Source organism: Bactrocera oleae, chromosome 5 (genome assembly GCF_042242935.1).
Source record: "Bactrocera oleae isolate idBacOlea1 chromosome 5, idBacOlea1, whole genome shotgun sequence".
Taxonomy (NCBI): Eukaryota; Metazoa; Arthropoda; class Insecta; order Diptera; family Tephritidae; genus Bactrocera; species Bactrocera oleae.
The window spans coordinates 9,402,341-9,429,558 of NC_091539.1; the positions used below are offsets into that span (position 1 = coordinate 9,402,341).

The following is a 27,218-nucleotide window of genomic DNA, read 5'->3' on the forward strand; positions in this document are numbered from 1 at the left end:
AAGTTCGGTCTGCTGTGGACCCAGCTGGTCGAAAGCGAGTGCATGGTTGCATAGTTGAAGTTGAATTATGTCGCCGAAACCGGAAGTTCGTGACTAGCATATTAGTTTGGCAAATTGTTGTTGTTTATAATTGTGTTGCTGTTGTTGTTGTGGCATTGCCCCTGTTTATGATTACATGGCAGTTTGCTCTCTTGATGTTGTTGCTGTTTTATTTTTTCTAGTCAAGAGGTGTTTTTTATTGTCACCTCCAAAAAAAAAGCAACGAGTTAGCACTAACTATTCGCTATATCATTTTCGGAAGTTGGGTAATGGTCAATTTTGTTCTTGTTGTTGTTGTAAGTTATTGTGTTTTAGTCACGTGCTAACTGCATATGCGAGCGTATTTGGAACATTGTCTGCATTTCCTCGTTTATTTTCATTACTTATTGTAGTTATCAGTGAACTCTTTGCAGTTCTTCGTAAAAGAAATCACCAAAAATCGTGCGTTGAAAATTAGATAAAATTTTAATTTTGTAAAGAATTGTGTCACAAAATGCACGATTTCAAAATTTGTGTAATGTCGTTTCTTGGCAGCATGTTTTCTAATAATTTTGCTTCCCGAAAAAATCCCGAATAGTCCCGAAAAAATCCCGATTAAGCCCAAAAAAATTCTGAACTACATAACTTAAAAAAATACTAAAAAAATAGTTTCCAAAATTTTTGCTAGCAGAAAATACTGAAGAATCCCAAAAGTCACGAGTTAAATAATTTAAAAAAATAAACCGTATCTAAAGCGGAAAGTGAATGTCATACATTTCTTTCAAAAATGTTTACCTGCAAAAAATCCCGAATAATCCCGAAAAAATCTCGAATTACATAACTTAAAAAAATACTAAAAAAATAGTTTCCAACATTTTTGCTTGCAGAAAATATCGAAGAATCCCGAAAAGTCACGAGTTAAATAATTTACAAAAATAAACCGTATCTAAAGCGGAAAGTGAATGTCATACCAAATTTCTTTCAAAAATGTTTACCTGAAGAAAATCCCGAAAAAATACCGAACTGCATAACAATAAAAGTAAAAGAAGAAGTCCCCTAATATCCCGAAAAATCCGAAAAAAATATTCTATACTATATATCTACTTTACAAACTGACTTATAGTCTAACACTAAAGTATATCTTCATTTAAAAAATGAAAACTTGTGCAATTCAAAAGAAAATCCTGGCTTACATTGATCGTATTGTTCAACAAACAAAGTCGATTCGATGTAACATCAGGAATCTTAATTTTTGTACAAGCTTTCTAATGTCACTATTGAGGTATCTCACGGTATTCTCCATTATTCGAGTGTCTCTCTTAATTCTATATGAATATATTATATCTATAGGAAACTATTCTAACAAAGTTCGTTGTAGTTATAGAGCGTCAGGAAAAGGTAAAAACTTTTAAGAGAGTATATAGAAAAATGGAGTTATATAAGGAAATACTTCGAAAAAAGTTTACGAAGAGTGTCTCATAGAGCTGCTATATAGTATTTGAGTAACTTTTGCGTAGATAATGAAAAATTTAACATTTCCGTAGTAGTTTTGAGACCTCCAGGTGTTTTATTACATCAGCTAAATAGCGGTAATAGAGCTGTTTAGCTGATGTAATAAAACACCCCTACAGCTGAGCTTGAAAGAACTGCTCAATTCGAAACTGTTTATTTTTCGAATAACTCAGATTGGAACGTTTTTCGTAAGCTGCTTATCATGCTTGGCAGCAGAGTCAATGACATACTTATCAGCTCCAAAAGACACTAGTATTGGCCATTATTATCAGTCAAATTAACTCCCTATACAGCATTAATATCGGTTTTTTGTTATTTACTATTCTTCAGGCATTTCCGCAGCTTCTTGAACGCATACAGAATGTTCAATCCCTTTCCTTTGCTTCTTACCTATCCTACTTGGTAAACAAATCACAGCTTCCTCGCGTTCGCAGTTTTTTCCTGTAACTTACGAATGGGTAAATATACATAAATGTACTCACCTTGGCATATGGTTGTAATGCTTCCCCTACTATAAAAGTCGCTTTCCGCAACCGTTTTACCCCTTTTGTAGCTCCGCTGCAAGCAATTCTTCCGCACTAAACGTAATTGTGGGAACTTTTCGGTATTTTACAAGTCTTACCTCCTCAGCCAGCGTATACTTACTGTCCTGCAACGGGATATGTAAATATGTCAATCCATCCACTCAACACCATTTATACTTTGTGATTTTTTTTTTCATTTCATGCCTTTTATTCGTTTAGCCGCCAAATTTTTGTTCATCAAATTTATTGCGCAACAATTTCTTCATATGAATGTAGATCAGCTGCCTTCAGGTATTTGTGGCTTCGAAGGTAAAAAATCGTGGAGTTTTTTGTTTCTCTTTTTTTTGCGGGTTAGTACTCTATAAATAATTAGGAAATTATATGGTTATGCAAATTCTATATTGAAATTCATTTTTATAGTGGCTTCTTTTCAAATTCCGCTTCTTCACGCCTCAGTGCACTGTATATTTAATGAGGTTATAAATCTATTTAAATAATTAATAGGTTCTTCTTAACAAAACCCGTTAACACTTTATCTCGTACGTATATGCTGGAAACTCTCTCTTAGCGACGACATACCTATAAATTACAGACAGTGCAAACCATTACAGCTTCTCATTGTAAGCTGGCAAGCGTTTACCGAGTGATTACAGAATTTTCTGAAAAGCTAATCTCTTGTCCATAATGTCAATGTCAACGATATTTTCCTCAGAAATATAATATATGCTCCTATTCAGCATCATCTTAATTTCGGTACCACTATGTATTGAGAAAGCTCTTGTAGCTTACAGAACAGCATTTCATGCTACCTTTTAATAAACTCTCTAAAACCTGTTTTGCGAAACTATTTCTTATCATATTAGTTAATCTTAAAGTGAAAGCATTCTACCAGTTACTAAAACAATATCTCGTATTGATCATTTCTGAGACCAAACTTAACCGATGCCGTGGGTTATAGCGCTAAGCTACCAAACATTTCTGAGGTGCCGCAATCCACTATTTTCGAAGTGATAGTGCAATAACTAAGTAATAAAATAAATTGTGTAACATATCTTGATACTCCAAAACACTCCATGAATCATCATTTGAAAGCCTCTTGTGAATATAAGAATAGATGTGAAAGCTTGCTTAAGACCTCTATCGTGATTTCTAGTGTTCGGAGTACATCTAAGAGCTCCACATAACGAGATGACACAATTTAAACTCTCGGACGCGCCACTAAAAATGTATAAAAAGAATTGAGGCTGCTGAAGATGGAATTTGTCATCGTGTTAAGACGCAAGATGAGCTCTAAACGAAAATAGTTTTCGATTATCCGTGTGGTATCATTGAAATATCTCAAAAGTATAGATTTCAACCGATTTGGTTTCACTCGCAACTTATTTAAGAACACTGAGGTATTTAGGCGCCGACTTTTGGTTGTAATTCGACACCAAATAGAACACGCACAGAGCAAACTCTTTTCTCCGAAGACATTTCTGTATAAATTTACTGTAAATGATGGAAAGTAATTGGTTACAGTTTATAGGTCTGGAGGATTATGTAAGATCTCTTTACATAATTGTATTACACGATTATCCGATCAGCAAGCGCGTTTGGTAGCGCAGTACTGGAGCTTCGGCTCGATCAGCAGTATTTGAATCTTATTTATTACAGATATCGAGCAATAAACACAACAATCTTCTTTAGAACAATCAAGTATGTAACGGTTTTTAACGACATGCACATACATATACATATATATGTATTCAAATACAGGATTTTCAAAAGTATATAAATAAAGTGATTAGCTGCCGAACTTCCTGCTGCTTAACAAAAAAAAAATATCCAAACAAATAGAGAATCAGATTTTAAAGGGAAATGTCTACGAACTTGACGTGAATGAAATAAATAACAAGTAGTCAAACAAGAATTACAACTGGCTTATTTACTTAACCGAATCAACAACAAACACCCTTATCACAGCAGTGAGATAGTAACCACGTAAAAAAAAAAATAATAATAATCCAAAAAAAAATTCTTGCAAATCTGCTACTCATATTTCATGGCATTTTTCATGGCTTTTCCTGCACCTTTTACTTTCACGGTTGCCTACATTGCTTCCTTTCTCCGCTTATCTGATTGCCACGACTGCGTCGACTGACCGAAGTATGTACATTTCTGAAATGTAAAGTAACTTCGGTTATACTCTTGGTTTTTGTTGTACTTTTATATTTAGTAGGGAAAAAGGTGTAAAAATGTAAACATTTTACAATTTGTATTAGAAGATAAAACATGAAAAAGTGAAAACGGCATGGAACACATTTCAAAAATGTCGTAGTGCCAAGGAGAAAACAACAGACGCAAAAACCGAAATATTTTACAAATAAATAATGCAGTCGCAGATCGTGAACTTTAGCTAGACATATGCACTCACTTACATACACGTACCTGCTCGCCTTGAACTCTACACGCATTTGCGGTGATTCGTTGTGCATCGACATGAGGTCGAACGTATGTTGTTGGTCATACGAGAACTGTGTTATGTGGCACAATCATGTTGGTTATATTTCTTAAGTTCACAAATGGGTCAGATGAGCGCGGCATATTTGTAAAAAGTCGAAAAATTTAACATATTTTAATTTATTGAAGAAAAGCATCGAAAGCTCCGTTTAGTCTTCATACTTCTCTAGTTCCGAAACGAGCTCAAATACGTATTATTAAAGATATTGCCCTCATAAATCTAACCCCTTCAAACTGATTCTTATTTGAAATACTGCCTGTAAAAATCAATATAGCTTGAACTTCAAACCTTCAGCTCCCTAAAAATTGTTTAACCGCTCAAAAGAGCCGGTTTCAACGACTTTTATCTCGCTTATCTTAGAAGTAAAAATAGTTGTTCTTTCCATCCGCTCACTTTCAACTCCTGCCAGAAACCAGTTATATTGAAAAGCGATCCTGTTTAGGAACTCCAGCGCTGACGAATAAATACTCTACCAAACCCAAAGCTCAGCTCGATGGCTTCAAACTGCATAGAAAAGAGAAATGCTATATAAAAATGTATGATATTATGTCCCTGCAAACTCTAATGAAACTTAAAACTCTCTAATTATTACTGGCGCAGCCATTTAGCTTTGTAATCGATCAGTCCTAATATAGCAACCGAAATATATGTATGTATGTATATTCCCGTGCAGAGCTCTTCTCCCTGTTGGGAAGAGTAGTATATGAAATCTTGAGTTAATTCCTTTCTAAATTCTAAATCTTGTGAGTCCCGACTAGTCCTCATTCAACACTAATTAAAACTCACTGAAGACCTTTACTACAATTTAGTGAGCTCTAAATTGTCTGTAACCGATAAGGATATAAATTCAGTTTGAACATTAAATGTAACAGAATTTTTGGACACACTACCATAGGTTTGTATTTTGTATCTAAGCATTATTTTGGAAATCACGGACGTTATTGTTTTTTTGTTTGTTTGTTTTCTCACGAAAATCCTTTGCGTTCAGACAGAGTTCTTGAAAATATGCAGATCTTTTAATTAAAAAGCTGAATCCATGGACTCGCTAAAAACATCTCACATGTTCTAAGTATCCTGCTGAGTTTGGCAAAACCAAGCAAGTTCATTCACAGCCACGATATAACCAACTTCTTAGTTATTGACTACAGCCCTAAAATACTCAAAGTCTTTATGTCCACCTCCGCTCAGCTTGCTGCAATGCAAACATTTCTGCGACCCGTAAAATCCCTATTTTTCTACGGCTTAATTCATATATCAATCCCTTCAATTAAATCCTGTTTTGAAGCCGATATTTTCTACTCCGCTTTCTGCTGCTGCTTTGTGTGTAATGCTTCAATAATTTGTAATGCGTCATAAATTCACAACAACAGCATACATACTTATGTATTAAAAATAAGAGCGGAAGATTTTAAAATTATCTATGCAAGCGACAAACAGAAGTAGGCAATAATACGTAGGTCCAGAAATAAGGACACAGCAGGGGATCCTTGTAAAACAAACAAAACATATGGCGCGATCGCAAAGAACTCAACAACGCGTACACTTCAAATAAAAGCAAGCAAAGTAGCTGCAGAGTACTAATGAAAGACATGCGTGTTGTCTTGGCTTAGCTGAACGTTAGCCATCAAGCGATCCTGTCTGCTACGTTGTAATGCGATCACCAATAAAAGCCTCAATGAAAACAAGCCAAGGAAGGGTGTAAGTAAAAAAACAAAAACAGGAATTTCATATAGAATAAAGAAAAGACAAGTAACAAATACGAAGAATGTCGAAAACTTCGTGCTCGCTTGCGTTGGTGCTGTTGATCGTGGTGCCTTGACTGTTGGATAACGAGTAGAACCTTGGCTTTTCATTTCGTATATTTTTTTTAGTATTTTAATTCTACTCCACTATTATTATATACACATATATGTATGCTTATGTATGTGAGTTTACATTTGTAGGTCGGTATGTTTGCTACGCCCCGTTGGCAGCTGTTTCTCTGTAATTTCCTCACACACATGATCGGTTGCAGTGTAAATAACTTTTTGGCTCGAAAAATGAGTGCTGCGCAGTAAGTTAGGTTTCAGGTAATACCTTTTCAGAAGCTTGTATAATGCAATTCTCCAAATATGCACGGTACCAACTATTGTCTCAGATAGGATAGTGGGAGTAAATTCATATAAACATAGATATAGATATAGATAAAGATATAGATATAGATATAGATATAGATATAGATATAGATATAGATATAGATATAGATATAGATATAGATATAGATATAGATATAGATATATATATATATATATATAGATATAGATATAGATATAGATATAGATATAGATATAGATATAGATATAGATATAGATATAGATATAGATATAGATATAGATATAGATATAGATATAGATATAGATAAAGATATAGATATAGATATAGATATATATATAGATATTGATATTGATATATAAATCAAGATCAAGAGGTTCAGGTAAAGATGAGGATACAGGAGCAAATAAAAATAAAAATAAATAAAAATTTTGAAATTTTAAAATTTACAATATTCTTTACTTAGGGTTGCCAACTGTCAAAAATATGTGACTTGTGGAAAATATAGAAATAATTCTACTTGAGAAATTAATTATTACTTACCAGATTTTAAATTAACAAAAATTTTTGCAAAGGGTTACCAACTAACAATTTTTTTTAAGATTATAAAAGATCAATATTGTATTAAATTTGAAGGAGATTATAAAAATTATGTTCCATATATATAGTTTTAGTTTTGTGTTAAACATTAGGGATGTTTTTAAGTATCGCCTGCCAATCAGAACATTACAATGACAGCTGTGTAAATGTGGATTTATTTTTTTTTTGATTATTATTTTCTTTGTTTTGTTTTTTTTTTATTTTTGTTTTTTGCTTCCTTTACCCTCCATTATTAGCAATAATCACATCCTTTCAAACACAAACTGGCTTCTGAAGAGTGCACCAATTGTTTCCTTTTGCCAATTTCACTTTTACACTCACTTCGTCAAACGCAGACGTGTTTTGTTACCTAAAAAACGTAAAATGCAAACATAATAACATTAAAAGTATAATATTGTTAAAGCTTTACCACCACACCTACTCACCCACCCTGCAGACTCGTGTGCATCATAAGCTTATCCTCTACTACGCCAGCAAGGGACGACGCATTCCTGAGTAGGCACCGAAATAAAATTCGCAAAAAATGGCGCAACGTTGCATGTGGCATGTTTGGCACACATTTTTCTGCCATTGTTTTTAGTTTTTTTTTTGCTTTTGCTGCATTGACACTTTTTCGCTATTGTTGCTGTAATGCGCTGCTCGGCCGCATGCCCAATGCTGGCCTGGCGTATTTTTAGCACGTAGCATGTGTGTATGCATTGTAAGTACGCACCTCGTTGAATGCAACATATTTTCCCTGTCAATGCTGCGCCTTTATTTATTTTTAAAATACAGCTTTGCGCTCATTTTTTGCCTCCTTTTATATTTTTGCAATTTTTTTTTCAATTTTTTCCCTTTTGATTGCCCTGCATACTTGTTACTATATATGTAAATACATGTGTATGTGTGCTGCTTACTTTTAGGGTTGAAATTGGCATTAAATGCGGTCGCAGCTTGGCACTGCAATTGCAGTTGGCAGTTAATAGGTATCAGTGGCCGAGGGAATTATAGAGGTGATTATATTTACCAGTTAGCCCTTGGACTAACAATGCAAAAAACTATTGTAGATATGTTTAGTTGTATAACACATAAATAAAATGGGTTTAACCGAAGGCAATCTAAGCCTTTATGCACAGATCCCAGATTAAACTAAAAAAAAGTCGCTACTGAGTTATGTAACACGTTACTATTTGTTCTGCGAACAGAACCTTCACTCAAATTTTGCTGAAATTTTGAGATGTCGATCATGGTAATGGACAGATGCAGTAAATTAAAAAATATTATGACATTCAGTATCCCGAATTCAAAAAACGAGTTTTTCGGGATCCCGACAATAAAAAAAAACAACAAAGAAGTGTGAAATATACATAAAAATTATTGCTGTAGTGAATTAAATAATATTATGATATTTGGGATCCCGAAAAATTAATTTCTTAATTTCGGGATTCCAAAAATTCTTAGAAAGTGAACAGTGTAGCTTGCATTGTGGCTTACAGTGGCTTTTACAAATGTTATGACATTTGGGATCCCGAAAATTTTCTTTCACGGGTTCGTACAATTTTAAAAGAAGAACTGTGTGTTATCATACGTTTAGATTAAACAAAATACTATTTTTGCAGGATCCCAATATTTTTTAATAGAAGAACAGTTTATTCTTCGTATTGCTATATTACGTTTAATCGATTTCTCTATTACAAAAGCTTTCTGAAATTAACTAGAGTTTGACAGTTTCAAACCAGCCTTTCATGCCTGTGTTGGAATTTTGTTTTATCCTTTCACTAAGATTTTCATGATGAGTATAAGCATGATGGTAATGAGCAGATTTAGTTTTATGGTGCATTAAAAATTATTATCTCGATCCCGAAAAAATTTCTTTCACAATTTCGGGATGCTGAAAATTTTTAGAAGAGAAACAATGTTTTCATATTTAGTATTGTGGTGAATACTTAAAATTAGTTTAATATTCGGGATCCCGAAAAAATTTCCTTCGCAGTTTCGGGATCCCGAAAGTTATAGAAGAGGAGCGATGTATTCTTATACTTCTAGATTACATATATTACTATAATTCTTCATTTTTCAAAAATTTTTCTCTGAAATTACACAGGTTGTTAGAATATAAAACCAAACCTTCATGTCTGTGGTTGAGTTGCGTGTAGGTGTACTTGTTCATTAATTTGAGTTCGTACGTAAAAGAGGAGTTTTTGACGTAACATCTGTTTTTAACATCCGAATGTTGACCCGATTTCGTTTTGAGGTTCGCAGCGATTTCAAAGGTTTCATTGAACTACTGTCAATCCTACTGGAATTATAATGAAGGAATCATATAGTTTCGTGCGCGAATCATTGATCTACGCAGCCATTCATAGAAACTAACAAAAATAATCCGCTTTGCTTAGTCTCATTACACAACTGGCCGGTATATACATACGTTAAATAAATCCATGCATCACTGCATATCAACTATCCCTATTATGTTCGGCTATGTTATCTCAGCGCGCGATCGCCACCCAGTGCGACACGCTGCATGCGTCAACAGGATCAAGCGGCGCATCAGGACGCAGTTGTAGTGAGTTTTGATAGCATGGCCTACAGTAGTAGAGGAAGAAAATATTACTGCTTTAGTAGTTTATTGGTTTCCCCCTTTCGTTCATTAATTTTTTTATTTTTAATTTTTGAAAATTTAATAATTTCTTCTTGCCCTAACAAAACCAAGAGGGAGGGTTTCTTTTAGATTCCGTTCATTTGCATAGCGCAATTATATCTACATATAAAATAATACCTAGATATTATGTATGTATATATAGGAAAGGCAGCTGAGTGATGTTTTTTTATCATTTATTATTGTTATAAGTTTTTTTTTTTGGCATTACAACAATACCTTTTTCTAAAGTTGTAATTTGGTCGCAGTTGAGTTAATTTTGCGGTGTAGAAAACTAAAATTTATGTAAATAATTATGTATCTTTTTACGAACGATATCATTTCCATGTAAGTATGCACATATATACTATATACTTACATGTATGTAAGTACTCACATACACATATAATACTTGTATATAAAGCAGGAAATATCGAAAAACTGCCTAATCTGCTAGAAAATTATTGTGAAATAATTTTTATTTATAAAAACGATTGCTATAACACATACGTATGTATGTATTTATTGCATAAAAATTTGATTTTAGGAATTGCTTTCTTCGATTTTGATTGCATAGGCTTTGAGGCCAGTGTTTTGTGCTGTATTCAGCATTCTTATTTTTTTTTATTAGTCGCATATATTCTATTGAAATTGATTTAAAATTTGCAGTTAACTCACGCTGTGCCAATGGGACAGTGTCCAGTAAGGAGGCCTATCATTGTGGCGATATGAGCCTTACTAAGAGCTAGCAGTAAAATGAACCTTTTACGTTCAACTCTGGGCCAGAAGGCTTTCGCAACCCCACAAGTGCTGGTTGGGACCAACGCTTGCTGAACTTTCGCAAAGCTCATAGTTTCAGTACCCGAATGCGCTTTGACAGGGGAACCCCTGCTTGTTCCTATTCTGATGGACTTTGGTTATTGGTGCCTTTTCTTGCAGACTCATCGACTTTACAATTTCCGACGATTCCGCTGTGGCAAGGCACTCAGACCAATTTAAAACGAATGTAGTTGATTACTACTGCTAGTGATTCACTCTTTGACGACATGGGTGAGTTGAGTCCATCCTCGAGAAGAGGGCCTCCAATAGCTTCATCTTCACTATTTTCCACAGCTGTCGAACGCTGTGCTCCCCAAGCAATGCGCAAATACGGCATCTGGGGGCACTGCACTAGTTATGTGTGGCGAAATGTTCCCGGCCATTTTTCTCCTCCTCTCTGGCACAAGCCAACCGTTTCACCTACTCTTACTTAAGTTGTACATGCCCTCGAGTCGGCTGCATATTTGAACCGCCACCTTGTATCGCGCATTTGCTGTCAGCACTCGCTGCTTGGCTTCTGCAGGGGCCTTCTCTTATTTTCAGAGTTGGAAATCTCGGTCACCTACTCAATAGAGCCCAGAAGCTCTTCCACCATTTCCTCGTTTAAGCTTACAGCGCTTTTTTGGCCTAAGTTTTCAAGAACTGTGGCACCCGTTCGCTGTAGAGCTGGTTTGGCAGTAGTACTATAAGTACACCCAACGCAACCTGCTCCCGTTGCAGTGGACGTGTGGTCGCTGGCGAAACAGCTTGAGTAATCGGTGTGTCCACCGGTGGTAGCAGCCTTGTCTTCCACCGAAATTTGAGCTGATATCCCAGTCCGTTTCTCGTTGGATAAAGTATTCCACCATAAGGGGATGAATGGGGGAATACAAAATGCTGGATGACACCTGCCTGACATGTCATGACTAAGCCAGCCCAGCGGCAGCTTGAGACCACGACATTACAAGCAGCGACACTCATTGCCCAGTCGACAGCGGCGCGGAGAATACATATATGTGTGTATATAAGATAAAAAAGATAAGTTCTTAATTTTCTATGTATGCGTGTTTGAATTTATTTTTTTTAAGCCAACAATAATTATATCATTAATACGTGCCGACAAATTATCATAAAAATATTTTTCAAATCGTACAAAAATTTAAAAATTGCTACCATAAGCAGTAATGATCAATCATGTGAAGCTACTTGATCGCACATTTTCCGCTTACAGCACCACTTCACAATACACAATTTCAAAATAACATTTCTTCATACAACATACTGTATGAGATACATACCGAGAATACATACATACATATACAATATATAATGTACATACATATTTTCACAACCATCAGCAAACTCAACTCCAGCGTAGTAGAAGATAAAGAATTAAAGTAACAAAAAACACACAGAAAAATAATATAAATTCATGTAATATAAGAAAAATGCATAACAGTGAACAAGAATAAATTAGAGACCATAACAAAACCATGGAAACACAAAACAACACTCGAAAATCAGGCATACATATTTACACCCATATAAATATAAGACAGTCAATATCTACTCATTAAGAAGGCAATAACTCAAAAATGCTGTTTCCGTAGTGAGCAGCGCAGAGAGTGATATTGAGCGCGCTCAATTGAGCACGACTTCTGTGACTCGAAAAAATAATAACAAAGCCATTGGAGCCAGTTGTGCCGCGGTTTACACGTACATATTTACCTTTTGGTGTGTGTTTATGCCGCAAAACCGGATTTTTCGAAATACAAACGTAGTAATTTGTTTTTATAGTTGTTTTGTAAGACATTTTTCACTTCTTTAAAATGAGCATAACAATGCTTGCAGTAGAACGTTGATTTTATGGGTACTAGCTGTATATGTGTATTTTGCTAAAGTGTTGCCACTTATTACAAAAAGAAGTATTTTTTTTATTTATATTATTGAAGGAATAACCTTTTACTCAGAATTTACAGTGTTTTGATATTTTTAAGAATTTCTTTTGTTTATTTTTTTTGGAATGGATAAATTATTAAACGAACAGTAAAATAATATTTTTTTTCTCGTTTCACCTCTGAGCTATCATAGTTAAGAAGCAGCCTAGAGCCTATTGGAAAAATTTTATATATTCTTTGTTAATCTAGGATCTTTAAGGTGAACAAAATATTTGTGTATCTTTCACATACCCTTTAAATGATTTAGATTTTATAGAGTTGTGCGTACTTTAGAAAATGTTATTTACAACATAGAAAATGTGATCTGTGTGTTCATGGATCTAATCAGAATATTTTTCTAAAGGGAACTTACTTTAAACCTGTCTGATTTTTTCAAAAATAATTTTCCTTCAACTTCTGTCGTTGAATTTCTATATTTTTTAATACATTTTAGGTTAATATACTATCATAAATTGATTGTACTGATTCTATAATATTTTTTCGGTATTTTCGGAAAATAAAATATTCGGGCTTCCACTTAACTTAATTATAGTTCAAAAATATTTTAAGAATGAACTGTTGCTTCTTTGGGTTATAGGCTTTCAGGGTCATGGTCTATGAATTAATTTCAATCGATTTTCTTTAATTGATTTTAAAGTGTTGAATTCACTGATATCTTAAAATAACTCGCCAATATGACTTCATCACTACAACCAATTGGGCAACGCTCATTGGAAGCACTATTGGAAACAAACATACTCAAAAGAGTTTGTGCCAACGATCGACCCAGTGAGCGTTCATTTACGTTCTCAGGTTAAACGCCACTAACAAACTCTCCCGAGTGCAATTGACTACGCAGTCAACTCAAAAACTGCACAACTTCCGATGGCTGCTGCTTAACTATTTTATTGGCTGCTCAGCTCGTGCACTCACTGCATGGAATTCTGGATATCGAATTGTCAGTTGAGTGTGAGACGGTGTTAAGATCATATGTGAATGTAATAGAGTACGGTTCAAATATGAATAAAATATAAATGCGTTTAATTCTATGAATATAAAATTCTGTAATAATATTTAAATGTACGATAAAAATTATAAAAAGTGAATTTATTGTTATAATTTGTAAATTTTAGTAATATCAATTGGAAAAATAGCGTTTACCGCTTTAAAGTAAAGTTTAGCCAAGTAAGCTAGCTGTATACTCTGTTTTCTGCTTTATGCCCTTTCCAAGCGATTCGCTTGCTGTGTGTAGTTTATGAAAATGTGATAAAGAAATAAGAAATAGAATTCCAAAAATACAAGTGTGGAGTGAACGTAAAACGTGTTTGGAATTTATCGCAAACAACAAAAACAAAAACGTATAAAGTGTATAGAAGAAAACCAAAGATAAAACATTAAGAATAAATTATTGGAATTGATGTGCGATAAATTAGCCAAAGCGAAAATAAACACATAATATACCAGGAAATGCAGTAAAATGTAAGTTTAAATTGCAAAAGTGCAACAAAGAAGTGTTTAAAAACAACAGAAATAGTAGAAGTACAAACAAAGAGGGCGCTGTGGGAGTCAGTTGCAGCCGTAAGACCAATTTGAAAGTCGATTGCAGAGAATTGGTGTGGAAATTGAAAAATTTGAGAATACTAATAAATATAAAATGTAATAAAGTAAAATTTTTGGAATTTTAAAGTTCTAAAAACCAAGAAAGATGCCAACGTGTGAAAACAAAACGCACAAAACAGTGGGAACAAATAAAAAATAATAAAAACGTGGTCGAACTCTCAACAAATCTTAATTAAAAATCTAAAAAAAAAACCTATACATATTTATGGTAAATTATATAGTTTTAATAAAATTATTGAAATTTCATAAGAAAAAATAATAAAAAAAATTTGCCCAACTCTCAAATAATCTTAAAAAAATACCAACAAAATAACAATATGTTCAATTTTAATGTTAAATGTGAGTTGAAAAATTTAAATTAATATATAGTTTTCATATAAAATAAATATTTGTTAAAGTGGTTATAACAATATTTCGCCATAAAAATTTACTATTGATAATTTCATGCATTAAAAATTAAAAAAAAAAATTGTAATATGTTAACATATTTTTCCTTAATAAAAAGCATAATGTAAATTTACAATTTTAATTGCTCCTTTGTTTAAGTAAAAAATTAATAAAAATTCCAAATTTTTTACCTACAATAAATATTTTATTATAATATTTTAATTATAATCACTATTAAAAAACAAACAAAAAATAAATAAAATAAAGTAAAATAAAATAAAGAATAACAATAAAATTAAAAAACTCACACTATACTTATAATATTTTATTATTATATTTTAATTACAAACGCTATTTAAAAAAAATAATAAAATAAAAAAAGTTAAATAAAGAATAACAATAAAATAAAAAACTAACAATATACAAAAAATATTTTATTATTATATATTTATTATAAACAGTATTTCAATAATAAATTAAAAATTAAAAATTAAATTTAAAAAATTAAATTACATAAAAAAAGCATACAAAAAATAATCAAACATAAAAAAATAAATAAAAATAAATTCGAAGTTCTTAAAATTAAATAAAAGAAGTGAAAGCTCAAGCAAACAAAAAAAGTATGCTATAAAAAATAAAAAAATTTTAATATAAATATTTTACAAATACTAATTCCTATTGTTGAATCCAAAAATTTTTAGTGTTTCTAATATATTTTTTATAATAAAAAAAATAATAATACATAAAAACAAAATATAAATAAATAGTGAAAAGCGCAGCACAGTGTAATTTATAACTAATTTGAAATTTTTGAAACCAAAAATAAGATTATTTGTGATTGTTTGCCATTTCTACTGTGGAAATAATTGTTAAAATAAAAATATTAAAAATCAATAGAAGTCGCTCAAAGAGCTGCCATTTAACAGCCTTTTACCCAATAAACGCACTTTTTCAAACGCCAAAGCGCCAAATTACGCACATAGTCAAGCATGACTGCGCTCTGTAACAGCCATAAACGCACTTAACCCACAACACCGCACACGAACAATAACCAAAAAGTGCCACAAAAATGTTGAAAGCCATTGAAACAACGCCACAAAAATTCAACAACAACAACAATACAATTACACCGCACAGTACGTCAGCGAGCGTCAGCAAGGCGCACGCCACACCCCCAACTGCCACAGCAGTAACAACAAATAACCAAAGTCAAAGCGCCAACGCTGAAGAGAAGCAACAGCGGCGTCGCTCAACATTCTACGTACCGCTTGTCATTGAGGACGACGACGATCACAACGAGTCGACGTCAAGGCAGTCAAACGATTTGCCGGCGAGCAGCAACAGTTTACTGCAAGCAGATACCAGCAGTCTAGGCGGACAGTCAAGCGTCTCCAGTACAAGCACGAGCACAGCACCGGAGCGTAAGAGCGTCTCGAGTTGTAGCGGTAGTGCTAGTGGCAGTGGCAGCAGGAGTAAAGCCGAAAAGAATAGTAATAACAATAATTTGAAGAAGTCGACCTCGTTGAAGAACGCCAGCGCGACTTCGAAGGTGGCGGCGCTGCTCTTCGAACGCACCAACAGTACTTTGGGTTTTGGTGCCAGCGGTAGTAACAGCAGTAACGCGGGTAGTGGTGTAGTCAAGCGCAACAGTGCGAAGAAAATGTCACCACCCTGTGGCTTCAATTGGACAATCAGCGGCAACACCGCCGATACAGATTTGGAAGAGGACAGTGATGCGTCGGAACAGATAACCGCGACTGTAGTCAACAAAAATGCCGGCAAAGATAAATTAAAATTGAGTCGTTTAACGCAAAAGACCGAAAAACGACACAGCACTAGCAGTAAAAGCTCTGTAAATAGCAACGCCACAACCGCATCGTTGACGAGCAGCAAGGCAATGCAAAAAACCAGCGTGAATGCCAAGACGAAACGTTACGGTATCGTGCTGAATGGCATAAGTTTGGACGACGAGCAATTGCAAATCGCACAGCCGATGCACGCAAGCAACAAGTCGACGGCAACGAAAACATGTACCAATTTAGTCGAGTTCAATGAGGACGATATCGTGCTGGCGACCCCCAACAAACAGGCGCGTAGTTCGAGAACACCGACAACGCCCGGCAAACCGGCAACGAGCAGCGTTAATAAAAATAGTAATAATAACAGTAATAGTACGCGCATAACAAAACATGGCAGACGTGCGGACAATTGGCGTAACATAGATGCGCACAATTCGGACATTGATGTTGGTGACGACGAATCGCTACCGCATTCGGATATGGATACCGATGATAATCGCAACGATGGCGACAACGACGACGATGACGATGACTCAGAGATAAGCCGCATACAAACGAACACATCGACGCCAATCAAAATGATGAAATCACGCTCGCGCACAAATATCTTATCGGTACCGAGTGTGGAACAGCACAACCTATTGAGCGTAGCCGCAGCTGCTGTCAAACCCAATGCAAACGCCACACCGCTGTTATTGCGCGCCAAGTCCAAAACGCTCCCACAAAATTTATCCCCTTCAGTTGTATTACAACAGTCGGAGGCATTGTTTGACGAGTGCAATACGAGTGGTACGTGTCAGACGAAAACTACAAAAACGACGGGTGGTGGCGCGGTCGTTACGAGCACCTCGCGCACTGCACGCCTAATCGGTCCGTTAACTAAGGTACATCATAATTTATTTGGTGGTAGTGTTGCCAGTCATATTGGCGCTAGTGCTACAACAACTCACAGCGTTGGCGGCGCTGTCAAAAGTAAAGATGCCAACAAACTCGCGCACAGTGCGTCTACTTCGCTAATTACACAAACTTTTCCACCCAAACATTTATTTCTACTCAAGTCTACATCAAAGTTACCCATTAGCAATACGAGCTCGTCTGCTTCAACGAGCCTGGAACATAGCAAATCGAAGGCAACGAAAAGTTTCAGTTCGGATACATCGATTACCTCACCACCAAACGCGAGTGCTATACAAACGCAAACGGTGACGTCACCACCAAAGAAATCGTTGAGTTTTATACGTCGCGCTCACTCAACGAAATTGTCGCGTAATAATTCGCTACTCAAATCGATCGCCAGTCAACATCAACAGAATATACAACAGTCGTCATCGTCATCGTCAGCTAATATGGCTGGTAATTGGATAGTCGACTGCTCGGGCAGTTGGGGTAAGGACTTCTATTTGAATTATGATGTGTGTCCGTTAGCGCTGGACGAGCTCGAATCGTATTTTCGTTCGGAACGTTGTACGAGCTTAATACGCGAACGGTTTAAAATATTGGATATACCATTGAATTGCTCGGCAGCGGATGAATCGCATCATCAGCAACAACAGGATAGCTCATTGCGTGAGCTCGACACAAGTTGCAGTAGTCAGCAGCACCTGAGGGTGCCCGGAACAACGGAAGACGATGATGCAGGACATCATTCGGGTGAGTTTAAATGAATGGTGTGAAGTTATTGCACATTTTTTGATAGAGATCGTGAAAGTACATTTAATAGCTTTTGAGAAACTACAGAAATTCTTAAATTGATACTTCGAACTCTTTGCGGGTTGGAAAACGCTGGTTTCTGAGCAAATGTCTATATACTTCAATTTAATTTTGTTACGATCTTTCTTTTATAACGCCACGGATCAAAAGATTTTAGTGTGACGTTCAGTCTTTTCGGACTAATTTGTTTCTACAGAGCTCTTTTTAGCCAATCTCCTGAAGCACTTTAGCAGACAACGACTTCTCAGTAATGATCATCGATTAGGTTGGGCTCTTGCAGTTGCAGGTTTACATAGAAAACGAAATGTTTGTACGGTAGAATCTTTACAAAAAGAAGACATCGCTGTTACATAGTTATAACTTAGTGTATCACTCATCCTTCATAAGATTCAATGTTTCATTATAGGGCTTAGGGTTCGTCATACTCTTAGCGTTGCTCCTAGTGTATTCTAATTTGTTCTATTAGATTAGAATCTATATTAGGGAGCTCACTTTCAAACTTTTTTCGATACCTTACATTTGAAGCCCTGAAAAACTAGTCTTCGGAGGTCCGTTGAACCCAGCCAATCTTCTATCTTTGTAAAATCTCCAAAATCTCAACAAGACTTGATGTTTCAGCGAACTATTATTTATACCATTCGAAGTAGGATTTCGAAAATTGTTGTGTTACTTTAGTTTTCAAGGTAAAACTTTCAATGCCCAAAACTGTTATCTAGCAACTTATAACCGTTTATCAAGCGACGCCAGCAATATTATTACAACAAAGCACATATGGTAAACACCCAAAGAGTACGCGTCGACGAACGAAACAACAAAACGAACAGCTGTATCGACACAAATACGAAAGATAAAGACAAAAAATAAACAAGCTAATAAAAAATCGGAAAATAAGAAAGAACTACAACAAATAAGTCGAAATATAAAACGAAATAACAAACGCGACGCAAGTGCAACCGTAGCCGACATGTATAACAGACGCTGTCGGCTCGTTAGGAGCAATCGCACATGTACGCTTATCTATGCTACGGCGGATGGTCTGACAGTAACATAAAACAGTAAAATGATTGATTAGCCGAAACAAATTAAACGTAATTACGCAGCTTTAGGCGAAACGTAAGCGCCGAAATGCATAGTTTTGATAACGAACAAAGCAGAGTTTTGTTTCGTTAAAACGTCTATTGCTTTTCGAATGCGAATGTGACTTTTTATAGCGGCACAGTGAACAAATATGACGTACGGGAGAACGAAAATTTGTGAAAGCGTGGCAAGATGTGTAAGCCGCTGAAAAAATCCAAAAAAAAATCGCGGCACATTATTTTTGCTAAACTCCTACTGCTACAGTAATATTTTTCTGCAATTTGTATTTCTGAAATGTTTTCTTGGCTTATCGATATCATTGCTTTCTTATGTTTACTTTTCAGTGATAAGATAAGTTGCTGATTTTTGTGCCTTTAAGAACTTATTTTCCTGCGTAATATTCGAAATCTAAATGCGAAGTTGTGCTGATTATATTAAGTTATATGTGAGTTTTTTTTATACTTTCAAACTTCGTAACTTTTTGAAAGAATGTAACGACGAAGAACTTGAGGTAGTCTTTTGTGTTTAATCTAACCTCAAAATACAAAGAATGCTTACTAACCTCAAATAGACATATAATTTAGACACCTATTGCTACGTAAATAAATTTTTTTTGTATATTTACAGTTTTCGAAGAAATATTTCAAAGCTTTTTCTGTAATTTAAACATGCAAAAAATATTTAACCTTAAATTTACAAGTGCCGAAATTTAATAAGATATATGAAACTGAAAAATTTCATTTAGTTAAAGCTTAAGACGGTTTCCACAAAAATATTGTCTGTGTTATGTATGTATGTATAAAACATTTTTTTTTTGTTATTTTTGCATGAAACCCATTTCTAACCTCAAATTTAATGATCCCGACATACATTAATAGCTCTTAAAGTCAAAAAACTGCTTCTGTAAAAATTTAAAGCTGTTGCTACACGCTTTTTCATGTTTTTTATTTGTTATTTGAAATACAATTTTTCCTAACCTAAAGGCTGGCAATCCCGAAATATAATAAAAGTTATTTCGATTCCAAAATTAAAAATTTTTGTGTATCAACATATTTAAAAACATTTTAGTAGTTTTTGTAACCAGTTTATGCAGGTAGATCTCTACCAACCTCATAACTGCCGATTTCGAAAATAAACTACCGATACCGAAATGCCAGAAACCTTAAAAATAAATTTATTGACAGACTATACTTAATTTATGGCTGCATTGTTGTAACTCAAATATAATATATCAGGGTCGCTTTAGAGTTTTCCTATTAAAATCTTTTGTGTTGCCACACTTTCGTGAATTCGCGCAACTTTTTCGCTTAATTAATCATAACTATATAGTTAGTATTATATACTTTATATTATTGTTGCTGCGTATGTATGTCATGAAAATAATAATAAATGCAGTGTCATAATACGATTACTTAACATGGCTATTGCCACCTGCACCGCTTTATATGGTTCATTTCGATTTCGAAAATCTTAACACAAAATGAAAAAATATTTTTGTTCAGCATTTTAAGCCGCTTTTCGTTTACACTTATGCAGACAATTTTTCAGCTGCGCTTATGTTTTTGTTTGCCTTTCAATTGTGCTGCTTTTCAATTTTGAAAAAGGAGTTAAAATAACAATAATAGAATAGAGCGAAATCCAATTAAGTTCACGTCATTGTCGTATGCAGCCCTCAAATTGACTGTCTAATGTAAATGTACGAAAGGTTTAATAATGCGATTGTTGTAAAAAATATTGATGAAAAAGTCGTTAACTGTTGCCACTGTTGGTTTCAACATATTTCGCCTTTTTTGCTTTATTACTTAATTTAAAATTTCGGGACTGACAAATAAATTTTTCGGGATCCCGAAATTTTTTGTGATACATTTAAATATTAAAATGTATTTGTTCTAAATATTTCACAAAAAATAACAAGTGGCGTTTCGGGATCCCGAAAGTTCCGAAATTCGGGATATTGACTACATTTGGCACATTATAATTCTGTGTAATAAATCTCTTCACTAGCTTTCATTTACGTGCATTATAAAAAGCTTTTGCTGTAATATTAGAACGCAATTAATGAATATGAATATAAATATTTGTTGTTGTGTTTTATAAAAAAAAAAGTTGTTCGATCAAAAGTTATTATGTCAGAAATACTACAAAAAAAATACCAAGGTATTACTAATTAGAAACTTCTAATAAATTGAGTTACTACAGTGGAGAAGAGCACGTAATAATGAGTAAAAATTGTAGAATATTAAATTGTAATTGTATTTGTAATGTGTTGTGGTAAAGAAGTACATACATATGTATGCGTGTACTTATATATATATATTTTTCTATTATTATTTTTTTGTATTAATTTATAGATAAAAAATATTCGTAATGTCTTCAAGTGCTTAGGACTTTTCTGTAATATTGTGCAGGTACTATACATACAAGTATTTGTATTTCACCGTTACTCATCGAGTATGTATACCTTTATGTATTCATTGTAGTTATAAGCGTGAAAATATTAATTTTTAATTGCTTAACTGATTAGTGTAGAATTTTTTTTGCAATTTTTCGTTAAGAAAATTCTTTTAAATAGACAATTAAAAAAAGTAACAAGGAAATAAAAAATAACTTTGTTTTACAATTTCAAAGCTCGTCATGCTGATCATTATTTATCATCATTATTTTATCGGGTGTTATGAACATCCTGGCAAACTTAATATTATTATATAAAAAATAAATTAATTATTCCAAAAATACAACCCTAACCAAACGGTTATAATTAACTTTTTAAAGTCAGTCAATTGTATCAACGTAACTTCAGATAAAAATAAGAGAGTATTCAATAGCATAATATGGCGTTTACACATTCGATAAATGTTATAGTAAACCTCAGTAAATATAAAAATTAAATAGTTATGTATTCTAACACTTAAAATTGACCAAAACTTAAACGAAATAATTATTTGTGTATTAAAAACTAAATATCATATTATTATATTAAAAAAAAAAATGTAGAAAATTTAAAAATTCTGCAGATTTATTTGGTCTAAAAAATATTTTTTTATTAATTATTGAGTTTTTAAATATTAAAAAAAAAATTTTAAATGCTTATTATTTTTGTTTATTAATGCTATTAGTGTTTAACAAATAAGTGTAATTTAACATTAGATTTAGTCACTTATACTTTTTCTATCAATATTTATTTACATATTGGCATATTTATAAAAAATGAACAAAAAAAATTTTGGTAAATAAACAAAAATCATCTACATTGCGCACACAAAATAATGATTCTTAAAAAAACTTTTTTGCTAATACTAACGGCGATTAACTGGCGACTGTCAAAAGCATGCACATATATTAGTATAAATAACTGTGTGAACGAAAACAAAACATGTCTGACCAGATATGATCTAAAAAAGTATAAAAATATTTACTTAGGAATCGTGTGTGACCTGTTTGCAACAATAATAATGCTAATTTGCTTACTTTAATGCGTGCTTATGTAATTACTAAACAAAAGTATATAGATGCTTAAAGGCATTGATTTGACAAAATAAAGAAGAGAATTATTCATATTATTCTCAAACTGATTTAAAAATAGTAGAAAACTCGTGATATCAAAACAAAAAAAAAACGCGAATTAAATAAAACTTAAAAAGTGCCGATTTTTTATTTTATTTATAATTTTAATTCAAACTTTTTTTAATTAAAATAATCATTTTAATTTTCTAAAATTAAAAAAATAATAATAATAATATTAATATTTTCTAAATTAAAAAATAATAATAATAATATTAATATTAATTTTTTTAAATTAAAAAAATATAACTTTTTTTAAATAAATATACATGTATATTTAAATCATAGACGTTTAATTATTACATAAAAAATAAATGTTAATTATAAAATGAAATTAAAATTTATTTTAACAAAACTTAACCCAAATCCAATATATTTAATCACAATAATTATTATTTACCTTGCTTTCAAACATCAAACGGCCCATAGACTGTTAAAACGCACCACTTGCTTAAATCTGGTTTTCAACGTCTGTTGCCAGTTCATGAGCGCTTAAGCCGCGGCATTAGACACTTCCAGTGCCATTCTTTTGCTATGACTCAGCTTAAAGTTGAGTTTGGTTTATTTACGTTTTTTTGGATACTAACAGCTAAAACGGTTATTCACCAACTTCTTTTGTCTTCCACTCTTGCTGCGCCATTTGACATTCACAGACGACGCGTGAGTATACAGCCATACATACATATGTTTGCCCCACAGCATTGTGTGTTTGACCCCAACTGTAAGGTAACAGGTATACCTATACTCGACATACGTAGATATGTATGGGTCAGTCTGAATATTTTTATGTGGTATTTATGGCGCATTGCATCGAACTGTGTGCCATGCGTTATGCATGCGCAGACGACGGCGCTCAAATAAATCAAATCAAATTGCAATTTAAAATTGAGTTTTGATTGATTCCATTTTTTGTTACAAATTAATGTTCCTTCTTAGTTTTTTAATTACATTTTTTTAAATTTTTAATATTTCATATAACTTTTGAACGGCTGAAAGTGGGTCGCCGCTGTCAAAATTTCCTAATTATATTTTTTTAAAAATTTTTTTTTATTATTATTTTTTATTTTTAACTTTTTTCCTTCAATTTCGTTTTTGTTTATCACCAGTAATTGTTTTGTTTGCTCAACAATTCGTGGTATTTCCCACAGCGCTGCATCCGGTTTTAGCATAATTTTTTCAGCATTTTCGCTGCCGCTTTGCGCTTCTGGCATCCGCTCTTACAATTGTCATACCTTCTTTCACCACAAAAACACTTTAATCCACAAGCAACCAAAAATCCATAATCGGATATGGCATTTTGAAGCAAACAAAAGCCGCATTCATACAACCGGAACAGCGTCAGTATTCTTTGAACTGTAGTTAAATTGTACACCTGAGATAAATCACCGCTTACAGCTTTTGAGCACAGTGAGAAAAGGAAGTATTGGTGATTGGTAGTTACCTGAGGCAAATGTTTGTGTTTATTATTTATTTTTAATTTTCCACTTTTTCGCCTACACATAGTCAACTAATTATGCTTGAATAATTTGTAATTGCAGCCGCAAGCTCAGCAGTCTCCATAGAAACAGTGTTGGCTGCTTGCAAACAATGCATCTTGTATGTATACATGCAGTTTTACAATAATAAACGCGCCGAAAATTAAATTCCTCATCTTTTTGTGCGCTTCAGCCTACCTTATCAACGCTCAGATACCTTTGTTGCTTCGCGCCGACAAAAATTATTTGTTTTTATTTGCTGCTATGTATTTCTATTATTTTTTACATTTATTTCAGGCGCAACCCGCGCATTAGTCAGCGTGCCGCACAGCTGCTGCGCACAATAGACTGCAACTTGTTGTTGTTGCACATGTTTCAACAATTGTTGATTATTGGCCATTCAAGCGTGTGCCGTATCCTTTTTAGTCAGCTGCTGTTGTACAAAACAAAAAAAAATTAATATGAAGAAAAATAAGTTTCAATCAGTCAGCTTCTTAAAGACCCATTCACATATAAGTTTCTTTGCTTTGCGTGACAGTTCATACTGAAACAACGAAGCGCAGAAGACAAAGGGTATGCCACAATGAACGCTTTGCTTTTGGTGTTTCTCTCTAATAAAAATGGCGACCGTTGCTTTGTAAAGCGTAAAAAGATGAGAGTTGCCCAACATTTTGCTTGACTTCGCGTCGAAAACTTTTTTTGAACGTACTCGTACAAAAGCGTACCTCGAACTCCTCTGTCAAAACAAATGTCTGACGCAAAGCAAAACAAAAATTCTATGTGAATTGGCTATAACAATAATTACTAATCAGCTTTAGTTACCTGTTGCTTAGACTATACAATAAAGTGCAACGACTTATTTCATTTCCCTTACCTGCTGTTCCGACGGTCATTGACTGCAGTGTCTTGGGCATTTGTCTCATTTGCTATTGCATTTTTTTTTTGTTAATGAGTCAGTGCAAAGAAGAATTTTCGGTTGCACAAATCAATGAGGCGTAGCTAATTTGAAAGCAGCTTTAAATTATTATAATGGAATATTGAATTTAAATTTCTTTTGGGCGAAATTACTGATAAATGAGTTATGGTTACTTTCACAGCTCAATTTTTATCTCAAAGCTAGCTGTTATTTTGATTGCTTACAATTTAATATGTAATTAAAAATCGTTGCTAATTTTCTACATTCAACTTTATCCGTCGCTGTTGCCACAGCTCTCAACATCACTTAGTATATGACTAGCAAATCTGATTTTCTCCTGCTTCTGACCGTTACTTTTAACTGGTATTTTGTATTTCTCTACACTTATTTTATTGCATACTCGCGCTGCATCATCCGCTTGTTGCATTTCGAAATTTCACCGAACATTTTCTGTAAATATATACATATGCATGTATGTGTTACGTCAATTTAAGTATAATCTTACTTCACATGCTCTTCTGCCTGCCATCACAACTGTTTGTTTATTCCAAGCATTGCACGCATCATTAAAGTTTTGTTATGTTGCAGCACGACAGCAACATTCTGCTTGCGGTTAATGCGGAAATGCATGTTTATTGCTTGTTGCCCGGTTCATGTTAAATTGCCGTAATGAGTTGTATTAAATGAGAAATTAGCTAAAGTGAGGAATTCGTTGCGCGCATATCTCGAAAACAAAAAATTTATTTGTTGTAATTTAGAAGGAGTTGGCAGCAAAGAAAGTTGATTTTTATATCTATTTTAATAAAAAATAAGAATTATTAAATATATTTGTAAATCATTTTTGCATATACAGTCATGCATCAGGCCTTAATTTTCATTTCACTTGAGAATAGCTGTGTATTCTCGATTATTAATACATTTAATCTATGTAGAATTGCTTTTAAATCTGCATTTATCTTATATTAAGCTTTGAAAACCTTTTTTTTCAAAAAACACATTGTTTTTAATTTTCATCCTAATAAAATAACTTAAATATTTGTAAAACTTTTTGCCATATTTAACCTTTTTTTGCAACACTTTTGATGTTTTTTTTACCAAAAATTATTTATAACTATAATGAAATTAATTTATCTAACATTTTCTCTCTACGTAAACCAACGTATGCACACATCCTTATCAGCCGGCACTTGTTTACATAAACAACTGCTGATTAACACAGTTGATGGTTATCGAATTTCGATAACTCCCACTCACTTTAGCAAAATGTAAACAATTCGTGATTATATTGTAATATAAATGTGTGCTTCAATTTAGATAATTTCATGTGTTATGCTTATTATACAGAATAACAAATTTTTTCGCCAAAAACAAATACGTTTTAATAAAAACAGTGAATTTCAATTACGAGTATAGTATTTTATATTGTAGACAGGAAAAAGTGTTTACTTCTACCAGCACACAAATGCTGAAGCAAATTTTTGTATTGCAAATTAATTATAATTGAACATGATCGACAGCTTCAAACGCTTTCTTTTCTTTGCCAAGCGTAATTTATAATTTTGTGGACTACAAAACAAAGAAAAAAATTTAAATTAGCCTTCTGCACTATTTTAAGCTGCACTTGTGAAAATAAACGAACTTTTTTTTATAATTTAAATTAAACAACCATTTGCACTGTCTTTATCATTATATGTGCCCCTACAAGAGCTCTTTCAATTATCAGCTTAAAGAGTGGTTCTTAAATTTGCTAAAAAAATTTAAAAATTGTATTTTCCTACATTTTTGTATACATAATTATACACACAAAGGCATTTAAGTGGTCACATAATAATAATACATGACAAAAGCCCTATTGAAAAACAGTTTCGGGTGTAATAACGAACCGCTGCGCGACCATCTGGTGTCAAAGCAAGTAGTGACAAACAAACAAATGTGCAAATATATGCACACATTCATATATAGGTATGTACATACAGTGAAAGAAGATAGAACCAACTCTCCAGCACGCACAACCGAACTTGAACCTGGGACGCATACACTCCACCTCTATCGAAGACGGTGGCACAAAACACA

General features: G+C 33.4%; 1 protein-coding gene across 9 annotated transcripts in view; it reads left to right on the top strand.

Annotated features, from left to right (window-relative positions):
* The window catches only part of raskol (Ras GTPase-activating protein raskol), a 238,876-nt gene that overhangs the window by 153,902 nt on the left and 57,756 nt on the right, over positions 1-27,218 (top strand). Inside the window, exon 1 of one of the 9 annotated variants that reach the window (XM_070110493.1) lies at positions 15,362-18,056. The exons of 7 other annotated variants lie outside the window; for them this stretch is intronic. In XM_070110493.1, the coding sequence (XP_069966594.1) occupies positions 15,677-18,056 (2,380 nt within the window). In that variant the 5' untranslated portion in view covers positions 15,362-15,676. Of the gene's footprint in view, positions 1-15,361; positions 18,057-27,218 lie in introns of those variants that run through there. One more of the 9 variants, XM_014237554.3, reaches the window with a different exon arrangement.